At 38.4% G+C, this 19,595-nt stretch overlaps 2 protein-coding genes and 3 non-coding genes across 5 annotated transcripts; 1 reads left to right on the top strand and 4 right to left on the bottom strand.

Moving 5' to 3' along the window:
* Positions 1-6,836: 6,836 nt before the first annotated feature.
* TRNAV-AAC lies at positions 6,837-6,910 on the bottom strand. The gene has a single exon. It is a non-coding gene; the product is annotated as a tRNA-Val (tRNA).
* Positions 6,911-6,979: 69 nt separating this feature from the next.
* Positions 6,980-7,053, bottom strand: TRNAV-AAC. Its single transcript has one exon. It is a non-coding gene; the product is annotated as a tRNA-Val (tRNA).
* A 72-nt stretch (positions 7,054-7,125) lies between these two features.
* On the bottom strand, positions 7,126-7,199 carry TRNAV-AAC. The gene has a single exon. It is a non-coding gene; the product is annotated as a tRNA-Val (tRNA).
* Positions 7,200-7,273: 74 nt separating this feature from the next.
* Positions 7,274-10,036, top strand: LOC110626418 (THO complex subunit 4A). The gene is made up of 5 exons (XM_021772300.2): positions 7,274-7,603; positions 7,704-7,847; positions 8,330-8,398; positions 8,485-8,666; positions 9,612-10,036. Exons 1-5 carry the CDS (start codon positions 7,442-7,444, stop codon positions 9,772-9,774), a joined length of 720 nt encoding a protein of 239 aa, XP_021627992.1. The 5' UTR covers positions 7,274-7,441; the 3' UTR covers positions 9,775-10,036.
* Positions 10,037-14,123: 4,087 nt separating this feature from the next.
* Positions 14,124-19,044, bottom strand: LOC110625805. The gene is made up of 11 exons (XM_021771458.2): positions 18,724-19,044; positions 18,257-18,341; positions 17,405-17,601; positions 16,518-16,600; positions 15,665-15,710; positions 15,516-15,572; positions 15,294-15,348; positions 15,109-15,209; positions 14,925-14,988; positions 14,694-14,827; positions 14,124-14,389 (listed from the first exon to the last, which is right to left on the bottom strand). Exons 1-11 carry the CDS (start codon positions 18,811-18,813, stop codon positions 14,225-14,227), a joined length of 1,077 nt encoding a protein of 358 aa, XP_021627150.1. The 5' UTR covers positions 18,814-19,044; the 3' UTR covers positions 14,124-14,224.
* Between the last annotated feature and the right edge of the window lie 551 nt (positions 19,045-19,595).

Here is a 19,595-nt window from a genome sequence, read left to right as displayed (position 1 = left end):
AGCACACCTCTAATATCCATAAACATCATCTCATTACATAACTATACAGTACTATTACATTACATCGTTCTATGATTTGTCATGTCCACATTCTATCTATTACATAAACAAGCTTTACTCTAACCGACCTCCTCTTCTATCCTGTACCTGCAAGCCTGGGGGTAAAGGGAGAGGGGTGAGCTAAAAGCCCAGTGAGTAGAACTATAAAACATATTAACACTATGCTCCAATGAAATGCATCATAACACAGACAATTCACATAAGGGTTGGGTGAACTTGTCACCAATTAGTCCAAGCTAACTCTGTGCCAGGCCGTGGCATGGGGTCCTGGTCTTCCTGTCATACATACATTACTTACCATTGTCCCAGGGCCTCCTCTGGGCTCCTGGTCTTCGAGTCCCATAACCGTGCCAGGCCGTAGAATGGGGTCCTGGTTTTTCCTTACTCTGTGCCAGGCCGTAGAATGGGGTCCTGGTCTTCCTGTCATGGACTAATTGGGTCATCCAACATTCACCCACATCAACAACAATCGATGCAATGCGGCATATTCGTGAAACTAATGCAATCATCCTATTGCATAATCATGATGCATGAAACATGATAAAACATTTAATTTAAAGGATTAATTTTAGTTCCACTCACCTCTGGCTGACTCTGACAACACCGAAGCAGCTGAACTCACTGTTGGGGTCCTCAGTTCCTCGGGTCCGAACCTACACAGGTGGACTCAAATGAGGGACCAAACATACTAGAACATATCTCTAAACTACTCCCCAAAAACCCCCTAAAACATCATGAAACAACCATAGAAAAACATGCAAAGGAGGCCTGAACAGGGCACTTTCGGCGGCAGGTTCGGCGGCCGAAAGTCCCTCCAGAGCCGAAAGTCAGGCAGGTTCGGCGGCACCTTCGGCGGCCGAAACTCTCAGACAGAGACGAAACTCATGCATGTTCGGCGGCACTTTCGGCGGCCGAAACTGCCAGACAGAGACGAAAGTCTCCTTTCGAGGGCAAGCTTCGGCAGCCGAAAGGCTGCCTCCCCAGCCATGTTCGGCGGCCGAAAGTCCTTCGGCTGCCGAACCTGGTTTCTGCCAAAGGGCAGAAACTTGGCTCCCTTTGCACATTTCGCCTCAAAACCTTCCAAACATGCATTAAACCTATTCTACAACACACATACACAAGCATACATGTTCCTAGGGGCCTCAAACCATCATAAACCCCATCTACAACACATCAAGCAACTCACATTGTTCATGAACATACATTTATACCCATAAACTCCAAAAACATAACCATAACCTAAACATGCATTCTATCCCATAGATCTACTTAAAACTTACTTAAAACATGCAATGAGCTTAAGATCGGCTCTTACCTCTTGAAGATCGAGAGAGAGACGACCTAAAACTCGGGGGTGGGAGAGATTGGGTTCTTGAACCTCCAAGCTCCAAAACTTTGCTCAAAAGCTCAAATCTTCAAAACAAAGTTAAAACAAATGAAAATCTTGAAAGATCTAGAGGAAAGACGCCAAAGATGGGTGAGGGGCGGCGGAGACTCACCTTGGCCGAAAATGGGGAAAAAGCTCGCCCGTTTTCGGCTAAGGGACCCTTTTATAGTGGCTGGCCAGACCACGTTCGGGGGCCGAAAGTGCCTCCGCATGCATGCCATGTTCGGCGGCCGAACTTGGGGTTCGACGGCCGAACCTGGACTTCCCTCACTTATGCTTTCGGGGGCCTAAAGCACACCCGCAACGCATGCATGTTCGGCGGCCGAACCTGAGTTTTCCTCCAATGCTATTTTCATGCGAAAACTCATTTTCTTTCATGCTTAAAACATAAAACACATTAAAACATTTCATAAAAATATGGTTTTACCCTACTAGAGGCTTCCGACATCCGAGATTCCACCGGACGGTAGGAATTCCGATACCGAAGTCTAGCCGGGTATTACACCTGAGTTTTTTCTCCATGGCTTTTTCTTTCAAGATTCAATTTTTTTTCTTCATTAAAACTATAAAAACATGTAAAAACATTTTATAAAAACATATTTTACCCTTCTAGAGGGTTCCGACATCCAAGAAATTCCGGATTCCAACGGAGATTCCACCGAAAGATGGGAATTCCGATACCGGGTGTAATACCCGGCTCGTTCAGGCATCAGAATTCCTACCGTCCGGTGGAATCTCGGATGTCGAATTCATTTTGAGGGGTAGTGCAAGGGTAAACTTGTAACAGCCCGGACGTGATCCCCGGCACTGTTACCGTTCACGGCCCAGGGCTATCCCTCGCCTGGCCCTCTCGCCACCTCGGGCTTTCCACTGGCCCCGTGAACAGCTCTTAACATCCCTTCACCCTCACGGGTTCCGGGCAGGATTTGTCCCCTTGGGTTCTCGTCAAACGCATCCTTCCCCAAGTGGATTTGGCCTAAATTTCCCTTTGGAAATTAGGTCGCCTCCCCCACTGCTCGAACCCTTGACCTCCCACTTTAAGGGAATAGTCTGGTGAGAGTGAGTACCAATTGTGCCATTTGAACAATTGGTACTCACTCTCACCAGACTATTCCCTTAAAGTGGGAGGTCAAGGGTTCAAGCAGTGGGGGAGGCGACCTAATTTCCAAAGGGAAATTTAGGCCAAATCCACTTGGGGAAGGATGCGTTTGACGAGAACCCAAGGGGACAAATCCTGCCCAGAACCCGTGAGGGTGAAGGGATGTTAAGAGCTGTTCACGGGGCCAGTGGAAAGCCCGAGGTGGCGAGAGGGCCAGGCGAGGGATAGCCCTGGGCCGTGAACGGTAACAGTGCCGGGGATCACGTCCGGGCTGTTACAAAAAAAGGCGCCTTTTTATGTAACAGCCCGGACGTGATCCCCGGCACTGTTACCGTTCACGGCCCAGGGCTATCCCTCGCCTGGCCCTCTCGCCACCTCGGGCTTTCCACTGGCCCCGTGAATAGCTCTTAACATCCCTTCACCCTCACGGGTTCCGGGCAGGATTTGTCCCCTTGGGTTCTCGTCAAACGCATCCTTCCCCAAGTGGATTTGGCCTAAATTTCCCTTTGGAAATTAGGTCGCCTCCCCCACTGCTCGAACCCTTGACCTCCCACTTTAAGGGAATAGTCTGGTGAGAGTGACAATTGGTACTCACTCTCACCAGACTATTCCCTTAAAGTGGGAGGTCAAGGGTTCGAGCAGTGGGGGAGGCGACCTAATTTCCAAAGGGAAATTTAGGCCAAATCCACTTGGGGAAGGATGCGTTTGACGAGAACCCAAGGGGACAAATCCTGCCCGGAACCCGTGATGGTGAAGGGATGTTAAGAGCTGTTCACGGGGCCAGTGGAAAGCCCGAGGTGGCGAGAGGGCCAGGCGAGGGATAGCCCTGGGCCGTGAACGGTAACAGTGCCGGGGATCACGTCCGGGCTGTTACATAAAATGGAACAATTGGTACTCACTCTCACCAGACTATTCCCTTAAAGTGGGAGGTCAAGGGTTCGAGCAGTGGGGGAGGCGACCTAATTTCCAAAGGGAAATTTAGGCCAAATCCACTTGGGGAAGGATGCGTTTGACGAGAACCCAAGGGGACAAATCCTGCCCGGAACCCGTGAGGGTGAAGGGATGTTAAGAGCTGTTCACGGGGCCAGTGGAAAGCCCGAGGTGGCGAGAGGGCCAGGCGAGGGATAGCCCTGGGCCGTGAACGGTAACAGTGCCGGGGATCACGTCCGGGCTGTTACAAAACTGAAGTGTTCTACAAGGTTTTCTAAAGGTTTTCTAACATGGTTTTAAGTGTTTTATGGTTTTGAAAGAAAAGGAAATGAATTTTGAAGAGAAAAGGTCAAGGAGGGAAAAGCAGAGGTTCGGCCGCCGAAGGTATGTTCGGCCGCCGAAGGTGGTAGAGTTTGTGCCCCCGAAAGCTAGGTTCGGCCGCCGAAGTTGGCTGAGGTGCGGGTGTAAGTTTGGCTGCCGAAGATGGTTGACCAAGCCACCTATAAAAGCCCTTAGGTCGGTTCAAGAGGTAAGTTTTCTTCCTCTTCCCACCCAAGGTGAGCTCATGTCCTCCTTGAGATGATTTCATGGTTTTTGCAAGTTTTGGCATGGTTTTTAATGAGTTTTATCCTTGTTTTGAAGAGTTGTGAGCTTTGAGCAAGGTTTTGGAGTTTGAAGCTCTTGAAGCTTGGTTTCTCCATGTTTTGAAGTTAGGATCACACCAACTCTAGTTCTTGAAGAGGTAAGTGGTGATCCTTATGTTTTATGGTGTTTTAAGCAAGTTTTATGGAGGGATAAAGGGTAGGTTTGCATGGTTTGCATGAGTTGTGCATGAAGGGGTTTATGCATCCTTTATGCCTTTGTTTGCTCGATGTGGTTATGTGTTGTTGTGTGTGGGAGTTTAAGGGTGTTTAAGCTCCTATATATGTGTTTAAGGGTTTGTGCATGGTTTTAAGAGGGTATATGCATGTTAAGAGGGGTAGGAAGGTTGAGGGAGGCTTGTTGGTGCATGGATCTGGGTTCTGGAGGAACTCAGGTTCGGCCGCCGAAAGGAGTTTCGGCCGCCGAACCCTTGAGGAGGTGGGATAGGCCGCCTAAACTCGCCCCCGAAGGTTTGGACTTTCGGCTCTGGAGTGGAGTTTCGGCCGCCGAACATGCCTGACTTTCGTCTCTGGAGAGGACTTTCGGCCGCCGAAAGTGCCGCCGAAGGTGCCCTGTTTTGCCTTCCTTTGCATGTTTTTCCATGCATGTCTATGGTGTTTTAGGGGGGGTTTTTGGGGAGATGTGTGAGAGTTATGTTAGCATTGTTTGGCACCTCATGTGAGTCCACCTGTGTAGGAGCGGATCTGAGGTGAGGTGTTTAGCTCCAGTGTGAGAGTTGGCCCAGAGTTAGCCACAGCTTGGCTTCAGGTGATATGTTTATGCAAGACGATGTAAAGATTAAAGGATGATATGTGATGTTATGTTTGTTTGTATAGTATAGTAGTGGACATGATGTATGGACATGATGTGTTAGCATGATGTATATACAGGTTATGCATGGAAAGAGCAGATGATAAAGAGATAGAGTATGTCTAGAGTTGTGCTTTGCCCAGTGTATGCTGAATCCCTAGTGTATGCATGTGTCCTGTTTTTCGTTTCTTGATGAGAAATGTGTCAAGCTAGGCTTAACATATGATGTGTTTATAAAACTCCATTGATCAGGGAAGAAAGGGTATAAAACCCCTTGACCCATCTGAGAGGGAAGAAAGGGTATAAAACCCCTTGACCCATAAGGGCAAGTAAGGCTAGCCTGTAACATGCTGACCCTAAGAGAGTGGGTTCTATGTTTTCAGCTTAGTAGATCACTGGTGTAGGCCTTGTCGGCTGTGGTTTTAAGGTTAAGCCTGGTGATTTTACAAAAAAGGTTTTCAAAGCTAGTGTTCTAGTTGGATCATGTATGGGATTGATCAGGTACACAGAGTTCAGTTTAGGCTTGCTACGGGTCCCGGCGGCCTTAAGCCGATCTGGATCCTAGCGCCGAGCAGTTTGGGACCGTTACAGAGGGGTACCGGTTTTCGGACTGTTACACCGGGGTCTAGCCGGGTATTACAATAAGTCTTTTTTTCTAGTTGGCAAAGGTACTTTAGGATATAAATGCCATTTTTTCTCCTGTTGCAGTGGTCCCTTTGTGCAAGAGTCAACGCTGTTACTGCATTTCTAATATGGATTCACCTCCCAGATCTAATATCTGTTAGTAGCTAAGGTTTTTTTTGTGCTCGGACTATATTTAGACCGGACTACATTTAGACCTTAGGTTGAGTTTGTCTTATGGATTAATCAAATCTTTTATAACTCTACTGATGTCTTAAAGCTTTTTTTTTTTTTTAATTAATTCTTCTATCTTATGATAAAAAAATATTAAGATGACTATAAATTTACCCTTCCTTTTTATGTTTTACAAGTAAGGTTCATAGAAAAAATTATATGATAAGTGGTGTCTAATGAGTCTATGTTAGCAAGATGTATTTTGCAAGAGATTAACGATGCATGCAATGACAAAGATAGTAGAGATGAAAGAGTAATAGCGAATTCAATATTTAATTTCAATAACGCTAAAATATATATATATATATATATATATATATATATATATATATATATATATATATTTAGTTTATAAACTAGATATATAGGTAAATATATTATATTACATATGTAAAAATGAATAATGAGCTAGAGTAATTATTAATTTATCAAGTTTAATAAAAAGCAAGTATTAGTATTACACTATAATAATTGAAGTTATAACAAATTAGTAGGATATAATTTTTTTTTTCAAAATAGAGGTAATAATAAAATTGTATATATTAATAGTGAAAAATTTAAATATGTAGGGACAATTTTTTTACTTTTAAGTGGGAATAAATATAAAAATGCCACATACATATTAGACTCAAAGAGTGAAAGAACTTGCTTATAGTAAAGGCTACTAAGCTTTAATTTATGGTAAAGATTAAATAAAAAAGATATTTTTAAAAGTGAAAATTATTCTCATCGACTTTATTGAGTTTTTAATAAAAAAATTTTAAACTTAGATAGTAAAAAAATTGAGAGATTAAAATATTTAATTATAAAAATAAAAAGATATATTTATTAATTATATTATATGTATAAACAAGATATTTTTCCTTCTTTAAACAAACTATGGAGATGGCTACATTAATTTAATCTTAATAATAAAAGAGCAACTCCCTTTAAACACAGAGATGGGTAGATTAATCCAATTTTACTAAGAATAATAATAAACAGAAAATTCTCTAAATGAAACGGAGAAACATTAAAAAAATTGAACAATTAAATTGACTTTGCGAGAATCACTGGCGTCGCCCGGACTCGAACCGGAGACCTTCAGTGTGTTAGACTGACGTGATAACCAACTACACCACGACACCGCTGTGACATACAGACGGGGTTCAAAATATATTGTATAATGCTTAAAAGAAAAAAAAAAAAAAGATCATTGGCGTCGCCCGGACTCGAACCGGAGACCTTCAGTGTGTTAGACTGACGTGATAACCAACTACACCACGACACCACTGTGACATATGTACCCGAGTCAAGGTATATTCAAGTATGCGTACAATGAAAAATAAACAAAGAAGAACACTGGCGTCGCCCGGACTCGAACCGGAGACCTTCAGTGTGTTAGACTGACGTGATAACCAACTACACCACGACACCGTTTTGGTACTTTGGCTCTATATTTTTTAAGATTAAGTAGCACCTCCTTTAACCGCTATACCGTCTCAATCCCGGATCTTTTCTTTGAGGAAACCCTATCTTCCTCCTTCTTTGGCCTCGTCTTTCTCTATCTTCGAATCCATAAGCTTAATCTCGTTTCTTTCTCCTTCTTCTTTCCAGAATTGCTGTACTTTGCTTTTATTTAAGCAATTTAGTAAATTTATACAAATTTTGACATAAAAATGTCTAGCGCTTTGGATATGTCTCTCGATGATATCATCAAGAACAATAAAAAGTCCGGATCCGGTAACGCCCGAGGCCGCGGCCGGCCTTCCGGACCTGGACCTGCTCGCCGTTTGGCCAACCGTGGCGCTAATCGAGCTGCGCCGTATACCGCCAGTAAGGTATTTGTTTATTTAGGTTTTCGATGTTTTGTGTGTTTGTTTTCTATATGAAGTCTAAATCTGTTGCGGTTGGTATGATTTGTTGTTGATTTGTTCCTAGGCGCCTGAAACGACGTGGCAGCACGACATGTTTACGGATCAGGGTATGGCGTACGGGCAAGCAGGCCGGGCTTCCGCTATAGAGACCGGAACGAAGCTTTACATTTCTAATCTAGATTATGGTGTCTCAAATGAAGATATTAAGGTACTTAATTAAAAACTTAGTCTGTTTGCATTGTAAATTCGTTGGTATCTATTTTTATAGAAATCAGATACTGATGTATGTATTTATTTGTGTGGTTTATAGATCCTGAATTAGTTTCAGTGGATTTTCTTAATCAACGTGCTTGCTGAAATGAATTGCATGTATTTGCTTTAATCTTGCATGCATAGGGGAAATTGGAAGATTTATTATTATTCATTGAAAATTTTATTTTGTTTTCAATTATGAAGGGTCGGTATAATAGAATTCTGCCGAGGAAATTCTCTTGGTTGTTTTAAATGCCTGAAAATTTGGTTTTAGTAGTCTGTATTCCACCTGTTTATGAATCTGTTATCTGAGTAATGTAATCTCACTTTTGTTATGGCTTTTAATTGAATAGAAAACTGTCGGTAATAGTTGACGGAAATGATTTCATTTTAAATGTTTCTTTAACTAATATTTGTTGAACTATGTGGAATGTGCAGGAATTGTTTTCGGAAGTTGGTGATTTGAAGCGGTACTCAATCCATTATGATAGGAGTGGGAGATCGAAGGTATCTACTTCAAATTTGACATAAACTTCATCCTTCTGATGAATACTTTGTATCCTTCTGTAGTTTAGAATACCTCTTTTTCTTAGGGAACAGCAGAAGTAGTCTTCTCTCGGCGAACAGATGCCTTGGCTGCTGTTAAGAGATATAACAATGTTCAGCTTGATGGGAAACCGATGAAGATAGAGATTGTGGGAACAAATATTGCTACTCCTGCTGCACCTCCTGCTAATAACGTTTCTTTTGGAAATTCAAATGGAGTTCCTAGAGGGTATGTTTTATGTTCGCTTTACTTCCCATTTTCTAATTGTGATTCACAGTTTGAAAAGTTGTCAATTTATTATGTTTCTTCTTTGTGCCCCCCTAATCAATTCAGTTTTGTTTTTGATGTCTTAGATCTTAAACATAATTTGCTGTGGATTTAGACATTGGCTTTGAATGGTCCTGATTTGTTTTAGAAGGTTGTGTTATATTTTGTTATCCTAGGAGAAAATGACTTCCTTCGTTACAATTCTCCAAGATATGAAAATCTTACAGCTCTTAACAAAATTTTGCTCCTTGGAAGCACATGCAGAAGTCTTGTAGAGAAAGTATAGCTTTCCTTAAAGTAGTTGAATGACCTCAATAGCTTTGTGCATGTGATTGATAAAATTGCCAAAATGTGATCTTTGTATATTTTGACAGTTTGACTTCTGATTTGAACTTTCCGCTAACTAATAATTCTACTGCCAGCAGTTGTGTGATTATATCTCTTTTTTGTAGTGGATTCCATTAGAATTTGAAATTTTGTTCATAAAATTTTAAGGATAAAATGAAGAAGAGTGAACTCTTGTCTATTTTCTAGTCTAATACTGTTGAATTGTGTGTCTATCGTTCTAATTTATATATCATTACAATCTGCTGCTTTATGCCTTTTATTTGTCATGTGCATGTGTTGGTGTGTCTTGCAGCAGTAACACTGGATTATCATATTGATGAATTTCATCAATTGTCTACTGAAAGTACATTCATTTATAAGATGTAATACTTGTTGCGACTCTGATTTGTTTGCATGTATGTACTTCCCATTGGCTATCCATCCTTGGTTTAGCTTGCTTATGCTCTTTTACAATTTCTTATTTGTATGGTTGTTATTGTAGTAATTGTTTTTACAAAAAGATGGGCTTTGCAATGTTTTTGTTACAGTGTTTTGAGTACTTTTTCCCTTTTCTTTTAGGGGACAAGGAAGAGGTGGCACCACTGGACGGCCACGCGGTGGTGGTGGCCGTGGATTTGGAAGGGGTCGTGGACGTGGAAGGGGTCGTGGTGAGAAAGTATCTGCAGAAGATCTTGATGCTGATCTGGAGAAGTATCATTCAGAAGCAATGCAGACGAATTAAAGGATCTCCTTCTGCCTTTTTGGTTGGTCGTACACCTTCCTTTTGTGGGCTTTTATGTGCTTGATGATGGAACAACTGCGACTATGTTCTGTAACTTTATCAAGTCTTTAGGAATTACAGAAATACTCAGAGAGAAACTGTTAGTATCTTTATTTTTGAGTTTGGGCTTTTATTATGGAATGTTCCTTGACTTGGGTATTAAATATGTGGGGTTAATGGACAGCTGTCAGTATGTAATTGCACTCATGCTTTTGGTTTGTTAGCTTCTCAAGCCCCTTCTGTTTTACTCTGCAAGTTGGAGTAGGAAGTGGAACTATTTTTCTCATGTGTTCTTGCACAATGAAATGCTGTCTTCAAGGAGTGGAAGACTCAGCCTGAACAGAAATTTACCAGAGTTCCTGTTTCTTTGGGTTGCTTCTTCATCATAAGAACAGGGAGAATTCCTCTTGAGGTAGATTTCCTTATATTTGAACTATAATTAGCAGTACAACTTGTCCTTTCATCATGGTCCAGTTGATTTGGATGGTTGAGTTCTTAGCTTTGTAAGTTGCATGTCTTTTTGTATTATCTCCAGGGAAATTTTAGTTCCCCTGGCTCTTCCCTTAGACATGGCATCTGATGTAGCATATGTAGTGTTGGAATCTCTCCGCTTCAGTCAGCCTGAAATGTTGAAGTCACAACTGTAGAGGAAATCTGGAACATGTTTAAAGTAGGAACTGGTGTTAGGTGTTTGGCAATCTGTTTGGATTTAAGAACTGTACTGATGTTCTGGTGAGTGATCATATTTAGACCTCCTGGTTTGAGGATTTCAAATATTCTCTAATTGGGCAGGAAAGAATTGGACTGTTATCTTTAAGGAATGAAAGTCGGTGGTATGCGCTACTGGTACTTGTTCTCTAACGGAAGAATTTGCTGCTAAAATGAAAAATTGCCCAGTACTGTTTATGCAGAATGGGTGCTGGATTCTGGTGTTCACGCTCTGTTGTCGAGGCTGTTGAACTTGTTAGATCAGTTCTGCCCTCTATCTAGAGACTGCCGTGAACATAATGCCAGCTTACTTCTCACTTCTCACTGTTTGGGGTTGGACGAGAAGCAACTGGCCATAGAACTAATAGTCTGCTTGTGGAATGAACGTAATGTGTATTTATGATGTAGGTGTCTTATTCAGGCAATTTTGCTAAAGCTGATTGTATTCTAGTGAGAATTAGGGAACGGAAGTGGTGGCAGTATTTTTTGTGTTACTGCCTTAGAATTCAACCTTGTGCTTCTTCAACTAATACTGCCAACTTATGTTTCTTGTAACATTGTTATGTGGCTGCTGTTATCTTTACACTGGGCAAGAAACTTCTGGTGGAAAGAAATGAAATTAGAGAAATATGCAAGAAACTGCACCAATTGCTGTGAGGTTGAATTTTCTAAATCCGTTTAGTTCTTTAAAAACATGTCTTTGCTTCTCCAGAATAGATATCAAGGCAATAACGAGAGCTCCTTGAATTGAATTTTTTTTTTAAATAAATATTGAGCGGTGGCCGGTGGTTGTGGAAGTCAGGGCGAGGTCTTTCCGTTGATCAAATGCCTGATGGAGGATGGTGGCTGTGAACTGAAAGCCTTCTGGATCACCTGTTTAAAATCGTTTGTGGACATGCTCTGTTTGACCCCGTAAATAACAGTTTTAAAGAGTGGCCGGTTCTTTTTTTTTTTTTTTTTTTTCAATTTAGCCTTGTAATGTAAAATTGTGACAATTACTTGAGCAGACATTAGTATGCATACTGTGATAAAATTCTTGCGGCAAAATATACAGGCGCACATATATTAATTTGTGTTAATTGTATTCAGAATCAGATGGTGGATGTTTTCAATAAAAAGCATAAAAAATTGTCAGTTCGATTGTAGTAAAATAAGTGTTGATATATTTTTCGCATGCCAAACCAGCAAGTCTTGTGAACATTGCTTTTGATGGTTTTCTAGGGCATGGAATCATAAATTCTTTTAAAGAAAACCCTCTCTGGTTTAGTCTGGAGAGAATTTTTCTCATCTTTCATCCCTAGTTTTCGAGGCTTTGTCATTTCCACTGTCATTGAAGTCGGTCGCTCCCTGTCCCATCAGGGCGGGGGACGTCCTCTTCGTTCCACGCAGAGACAGGAGCACGTGGGCTCCTCCTGCCTTTTTGGATGGGTGTATGTAGGATTTTGTATTGTGGATTGCATATACGAGTTTCTTTGAAGAGGAATTCCTTTATATCTGCTTGATGCTTTGTAGTCTGTTTTCTTTCCTTTTTTTTTTTTTGTCTTTCTCCTTTTGGTTCAATTTTTTGCTGGTACCTTATGTGCATGCGGCTGATTCCAAATGGCAGAGTAGATTTGTGGGCTTTTTTTTATGTAGATCTGGGAGGCTGATGGCATCGAATTTCGTCCATCTTCTCTCTTGCCGGTTCTTTTTTCTGATTTGGCTCTCAAATCTTATGCTTATTGCTTTTCATCACCCAGATTTATGATGTCTCCTATATTTACCTCCAGTAAAGGAACACCTATGGTTGGTTTGCGAAATTCAGAGAGTTTATAAGATACGAATGGAACGCCCAGCCTCAATGGTTCAGTTTTCCTTTTGCTGGTGCTGAAGTGGTTATGGGTTGCCTGTCATGGCTTGCTTTGCCTCGTCCCAAATTTTGTTCTTTTTTTTTTTTTTTTTAAACTTCTTGTGCTTTTGGGTGTGGATTTTTTTCTGTTTTTTGGCTCATGGTCCTTCATGCGCCGATGTGTGACCTACCTGAGGATCAAATCAACAGCGTTAGCAAAATATGGTGCTGGAGCTCTCTCTGTTTCTGCACTAGTTTGGAATGAGGTTTTAGATAATGGGCTGGGACTCATACCTAGGTTGGGCTAGTCTAAACTGGTTTTTCTTTCTAGGCCATTCTTGTGTTATAGGCTTTTCTGCTATTTTATTTTACTTCTGTAACTAGGCCTCAGGCCTTTCCTTCGATGCAAGAATTATAAATTCTTTGAAAATTATACATCTCTTACAATTTTCTCAATCGCTTGCTTTTCAATTTTATATAAATTGTGCAAAAGTAAATGGTATTACTTTATACATAGCGCGGTGATGATATATGTACGGTTATGAAATTAGAGATATATAAAACTAGGAGATGAAGGGTTAAACTTAAATTGATATATTAACAAATTTTATTAAACTACTTGAAAATAAAAATCACTATATATCAATAACATAAATCATCATCACTTGTCAACACTTCTAAAAACTATCTTGTATTAATACAGAAATACATATATTTATATCAAGTTGATTTTTTGTAAGGTAATTTCATTTTATTAATTTAATTAGATGGTCTAATTATTGTTTACTGACTTATTCATTGACAGATAAATTCATTTATGTGGAAGTTACTCGCCGAGAAGAATTATTAGTTAATGGATGGTTGAACTGAAGGAAAATTAATGTGAAAGTCAGGGTTTCATAAAATAAAGTATACAGCAAGATTGATGGCCCCAACAAGTCAACCAATTAAATAAGATTTTAGCAATCAGTCCATTCTTTTAGTTTCGATTTTATATTCAAGCCATCTTTTAAACTTTTTCAAAACATCAGTCAAATTCCAAACTCATCTTTCAAGTTCTCATTTAATTTTAGTTCATTTTAGTATTTTAGTGATGCTAATTCTGTGAAAGTTTCCCTTGGGTGATTTACTCGATATTTGATACACCCGCAAATTCAACCCGTTAATCAGCCTTTGTTTTTTCCAAGCAAAAAAACAAAAAAAAAGGTTTGACGTGTGTAATCAAGTAAAAACAAAACGCTATCTACTTCCTGGGTAGGCTGCTCTAGCTTAGGTTTATTTACTTTTTTTTTTTAATAATAGAAAAACTCAAAACAGATCTAAAAAAGTCCCCTGAAATTTTTAAAAATATACAAATTAACCGTTCAGCTACTTTTAATTGCTATATATTTTACTATTTAATCTTTAATGAATATTCATTTTATAAAAATTTACTCATTAATCTTTTATAATAAAAATATTTTAAACAAAAATCTAATTAGTAAACTTAAAAATATTTTAATATTTTTTAAATCCAATTGATTAACTAATAAAATTTTCTATATAATAAGAACCAAATAATAATTTTTTTTAAAAGTATTTTGAGTACTGATTTATATTCGAATCTTTTTGGACCATATTGAATATTGATATACCATATACAAGGGTAAGAAAGACGTGCGTGAACGAACCTGACATAAATCTGGTCGATGAAGGCTTTAGTTAAATAACTGGAACAGAACTAAAAATGTGAGTAGGAACGGCCGAAAAGAGATTACTTGTACAACACACATTCTGAAATAATATCCACCTGCAGGCCTTCAATTCAGATAAGGTCTTTTACAGCACACTTATTTTCTTGTTCTTTTTTTGGGTTGACATTTTAGCATTCAACACTTAGTTGTCCCTCAGCTTCTCCCAACTAGAAAACAACAGCCGCACGAGAGAACAGAAAATTGTCTTTATGCAAGCTACTATGAAGTTGCAACAGGAAGAGGGCCAACACCATGGATATAACAGTCGAAAAAACAGACTTATAAGATGTCGAGGATACTGTCCCACCTGTACCACAACACGCTCGTGTTATTGCAACTAAGTTGAGAGGCATAAACCTGGTGGGAATCATGCATGTCCTCAACTTTCACCAAAATGATTTGGGAATGTACATAAATGCAACCAATCATCTTCAATCACCATATCATTTGTGATAAAAGAGACATCGTGCCACAATAAAAAAAGAGTAAGTAGGCTCGACAACAAATATTGATTTTTCATGTTAATTTACACACACACACATATATATATTTATATATATTAATTTGGTGGGTTAATGGAGAAGTATCACCGGGTGAAAGAGAGTACTCACAGGGAAAAGCAAATCTAAAGCTTCCCAGGCAGCATGACGGACTGCTCTGGTAGGATACATTGGACCACCAGGAGAAGTAAAACTATATAAACATGCCCTTAGTCTTGTACTTGTGGTCATTCTCAGTTCCATGCCTGCAGAATTTCATTACAGTACTGATTCAGAACACGATCAAATATACACCAATGCTAGCGACTAGAAATCTCAACTCTTTGTAGCTGAACATACAACCTTGGAGAACTTTAATTTGAGAGAGGTAATGCAATAGAACTGGCTCCACCTTCAACTTTTGAAGCTGACCACCAAAGGAATTCCAACAGCATTAGGACATGCAAATAGAAGCATGTGCCTAGGTCTAAGTGCCTAATTATAGAACAAAGAGAAGCATGAAATTTCAATAATAAAATATGCATACCTGGTCTGCCAGTTCAATCACAAAGAAGTCCACTGGACCACCAACCAAGAAAGCATTTGGAAAAACTGGAAACCGCTTTAAGAAGATTTCAAGTTTGTTGCCTAAAAAGAAGAACGTATATCATAAGTAAATGGCAAAGCAATTTGTTGTTCAATATTGAATATATGCAAGGTAATAAAGCTTACCCAAGTTGTAAAAAAGTAAGAATCTCGAAAGTAGAAGAAATAGATCTCGCTGTGCCTGAACTAAATAAAGATTGACAAATTATAAGGAAAATTTGCTTGCTAGCTAAATGATGGTTCCAGAGTTCAAAACTTTTTCACAATATAGAGTATCAACAACAAAGCGAAACTATTTGAAGCAAAATAATTGCTATTTAAGACAGAAAGAAGCAGTGACTGCCTGACCTGCACTGGAATTTTATTCAAGCGCTTAGGCTCTAGTGCAACTTCCTCAAGAAGATACTGAAACCAATGGAAGGGCAAAAGTAAAGTAAAGGGCATAAGAAAATAATAATAGAAGGTTGTATGTCATTATATCATTGAAGGCCTCTTACCGAAAAGAGGGTTTGAAAATGCCTAGTGTTTGTTTGGATGTCAATCCTGAAAACAGGTATTGAACATAAAATCACCATATCATTTTTATACATTTGTAAAGGGATAATGGATTTTACATGAAACTTCTCCAACCACAAGGTAAAATATAACCGTGTAGTTTCCTCTATCTTGAAACATAGATAAAGTATTAAATCTGACAGCACAGAGTTGGAAAGAGCAAAATTACTATGCAAAGGTACATAATTATCAGACGAAACCAACACCAACCCCCCCAAAAAAAACCACAAAACCCATAAAAAAAAAAAAAACTCTCCCGTTTTCTTCTCTTCTAGCCAGCTTGACATTTTGGCCAATTTAACACCTTATCCCACCAAAAAAGCTATTTGGTTGTATGAGCACCCAAAATTGTTAAGAAGAGTGAATTGGCATCTTGGTTCTGACACCCAGATATTCTCAACCACCAGAAGGAGCAAAATACATTGATTTTATACTCCCTTGAGGAAAAATTTTACAGGGAATAAGCTATGAACATTTTATATTTTGATCTCATTTCTCAATGGAATTGATTTCACAGAATGATCAGAACTTAATTTATCTTGAAAGAAGAGGAAATTGGGAAGCGATGTGCAAAATAAAAATAAATTTGGACCTTAAGATGATCAATTTCAAAACTAGTGAGTATTTCTTTTTTCCAAATCCAGACTAAGAAAACGTTCCATCCCTGGTATCTGTTAACAAGCATAATCCAAGAGTGCTGCTGACACTCGGTTGCAATTCAAGCAAACGCCATCAGTGATCCCTATGCAGCAGCTAAAACACTAGCAATCCACACAAGTTTGACAATATTCATACCAGAAAATATTTGTAGCACCTTGAACAAGAGCAGATGAATAACGTAAAAGCACTTCATTACTATCAAGATGGGCATCAAAAAGCTGCAGAAAGGTACAAGCACTGATCAGGCATCATAGGAACTTAAATGGGGATCCAGACTTATCATTTACTGCACAATTTCAATAGTAGAAATAGATGTCATCAACATATTGTTAACATAAAAGTCCATAATAAATCAGTGCATTCTGACATTCTCATACAAGTGCTAATTGCCTGCCAAGCCCATTTTCTTGCGTCGCCTTAGTAGCCAAGGTATTCATACACATTGCTTAACAGCAATGTGGCAGCATAAGAGGTTGACAATAATAAAAATTTCCCCTGGCTCTGGAACCCAGAGTTGGTGATTATCTTTTTCTAGCTAGTAAAGAAACAGAAATCAGGCATCTAGTATCAGAGAATATCCTAAGAAATCATGAAAGGCACAGCCGGACAAACTAACTTGAACTTTTTGCACAAATATTTCGCTGCAATTATACTTTTTAATCCTGGCCAATTTGACCAGTCAAAATACAAGCTACAACAGACTACACCTATTCTGCCAGTTCATTGCTACTATAAGTTAAATTTTCAACAAAGGAATAACAAACAACAAGTAAATAGGGTCTCTACTCAAAACATAAGATGAAGTGGAAAAGTAGCTTTCCTGCAGGCTTTCAAGTTCCATTAAGCAGAAAGTTCTAATTTCCTAAAGGAAAAATATAAGAACCATATGACACTCAAAACAATACAGTTCTATAACTATGCCTACCATTACTGCACAATTCTACAGTATAAGGAGGACTTCTAATGAACAGCAATAGAAAAGAATAGAATGAGAAGAGGGGGTGGAAGCTATGCTGGCATACCCATTTATGGAACAGAAGAGAGAAAATATTCGATGCAAATGATTGGCTCCAAAGTTGGACAATTAAATCAAGGATTCGTTTTCCGCTCTCCGGCACCCTAACATAATAATCAGCAAGAACATTGTAAAAGCATAATTGACCACCAGCACCATCCTCTGCAGGAGAATTTGTATCTTCTTTCCCGCTGAGAATTATATCTGTGTTCAATTTCAATACAAAAAATGAGAACCATACAACGGAGGAAGGTCAGATAATAGCTATATCTTATACGTAGCACCTGCAATTGATAATGCAGCAATTTGCTGATTGTAAGCCTCAATCTTTATGACAGATCAAAACGTGAGTTTTAAAAAACTAATATTCTATTCCCTTGGCTTTAAAAAACACTAATATTCCATTCCCTGCCAAACTTACTCATTTGTCAATAAAAATGATGTCCCACCGTGTCATGCAAGCAAATACTCAAAAGGCATGCCCTTCCTCCATTGTTGTATTAAATTTTTAAGTCTTAGTTTTTCAGGAAACTGCAATATGCTTCCGCTCCATCCAATTTCAGCTAGTAATAAGATACAAACTAGCCTATTGACATTGACCATAGCCATCAAACGACTACTAATTTAAGTTAAAAGCAACTCTTTCTTTCTTTTTCTTTTTAATGTTTATACGTCGGTAAATAAAATATAAAAAACTTCTCTATTTCTACAAATACCATCTAACAACCAACAAGGAAAGCTTTACAATATCAAACATGCAATTTTTTAGGCTTATAGATTATAGTCCTATAATGCTTTCAAATAATGACCAACAAAAGAGAAAAAAAAAAAAAACGTGTGTTTGATAGCATTAACTCACCTCTGGCTCGATCATCAACTTCCAAAGCTATGTCAGCAAACAACTCTTGCAACAAGTTGCGTCTCTGCGATGCAGAAGCTTTAGCCTGCAACAAAATTTTGAATTCTAACAATTAGCATGTAGTTTTTTAATCAAATTCGGCCAATTTCAGATTATAATATTATATTGCAACTCATTTTCAAGCCGGAAGGAAACAATATCAGAAAAACGATATAAATTAGCTGCAGTTAAAGCTTAATTAACTACCATTATTTAATTAATTATCGTTTGTACCCTTCGAGAGGGACATTTAAATAACGAAATAAGATTTCAATAAATCCTCCACCAGCTTTACAACGTAATAATAACAAAAAATGGAAACAAAAACTTAAACTTCAGAAATCCACCAATCAACTTTCCTGAATGCTTTAGAAATAAATATTCTAGGGAAACAAACGGAAATGAAGGAATAAGCGTGAGAAACGCACCCGTTGGAGCTTTTTCTCGATTTCTAGAGTAAGAGCATTGAGATAAGATGAACTGGGAGGCGTTGAAGAAGATTTTTCCATTTTTCTCATCGACTTTGATTATAGAAAGCTCACGAATAGAATATGACAGCCCTAACATCGACGCAAACAGATTGAGAATTTGAGATCAGCTTCGCGTCTCATATATATAAGCTTGAAGCTCCAAAAGACGAGAACAAGAATCTAACCAAATCGAGAAACGGCAAGTTTCCTCCAGTATCAGTTACTGTTTGAAATTGGGATCATTTACCAGAAAAAACGTAAAATTAAAAAAGGAAAAAACAAAAAAGAAGTTTTACTTTTTGTTATTATATTATTATTTTATTAGTATTAATGAAGCGGCTGGCTTTGTGGTCGACGTGGCGTAGGGGTAAAGCAACACAATAGCGAGGAGGAGGAGACATGGTGCTACAGGAGAGAGAAATTACGTGTCTGTGCTGTTTCAGTTTTTTACTGTTACACATGTGTATGACGTGGCCACTTAGACTGGACTTATGAATTATGACGACGATAGGAGGATGTTAATAGGAAAATTTTGACCGCTAGTCGGTAAGGATAGTTATTGTCGATTGTACTAATTGATAATTAATTATTAATTTCAATTGAAAAATGTTTATCTGTTTAGAATAAAATAAATTTATAAAAATTGAATTGAATTGGATTTTTTAAAATTAAAATTTTTTTAAAATATTTTAATTTTAATTTTTTTTATTATTTATAAAAATAAAATTTAAATAATTTTTAAAAAAATTATTTAAATTTTTTAATAAAATAATTCATATTAAATAAAAAGTCAAACATTTAATATTATTATAAATATATAAAATAATGAA

This window comes from Manihot esculenta, chromosome 11, assembly GCF_001659605.2.
Source record: "Manihot esculenta cultivar AM560-2 chromosome 11, M.esculenta_v8, whole genome shotgun sequence".
NCBI classification, from domain to species: Eukaryota; Viridiplantae; Streptophyta; class Magnoliopsida; order Malpighiales; family Euphorbiaceae; genus Manihot; species Manihot esculenta.
The sequence above is the reverse complement of the archived record's forward strand: the minus strand, read 5'-3'. Positions and strand labels throughout refer to the sequence as shown.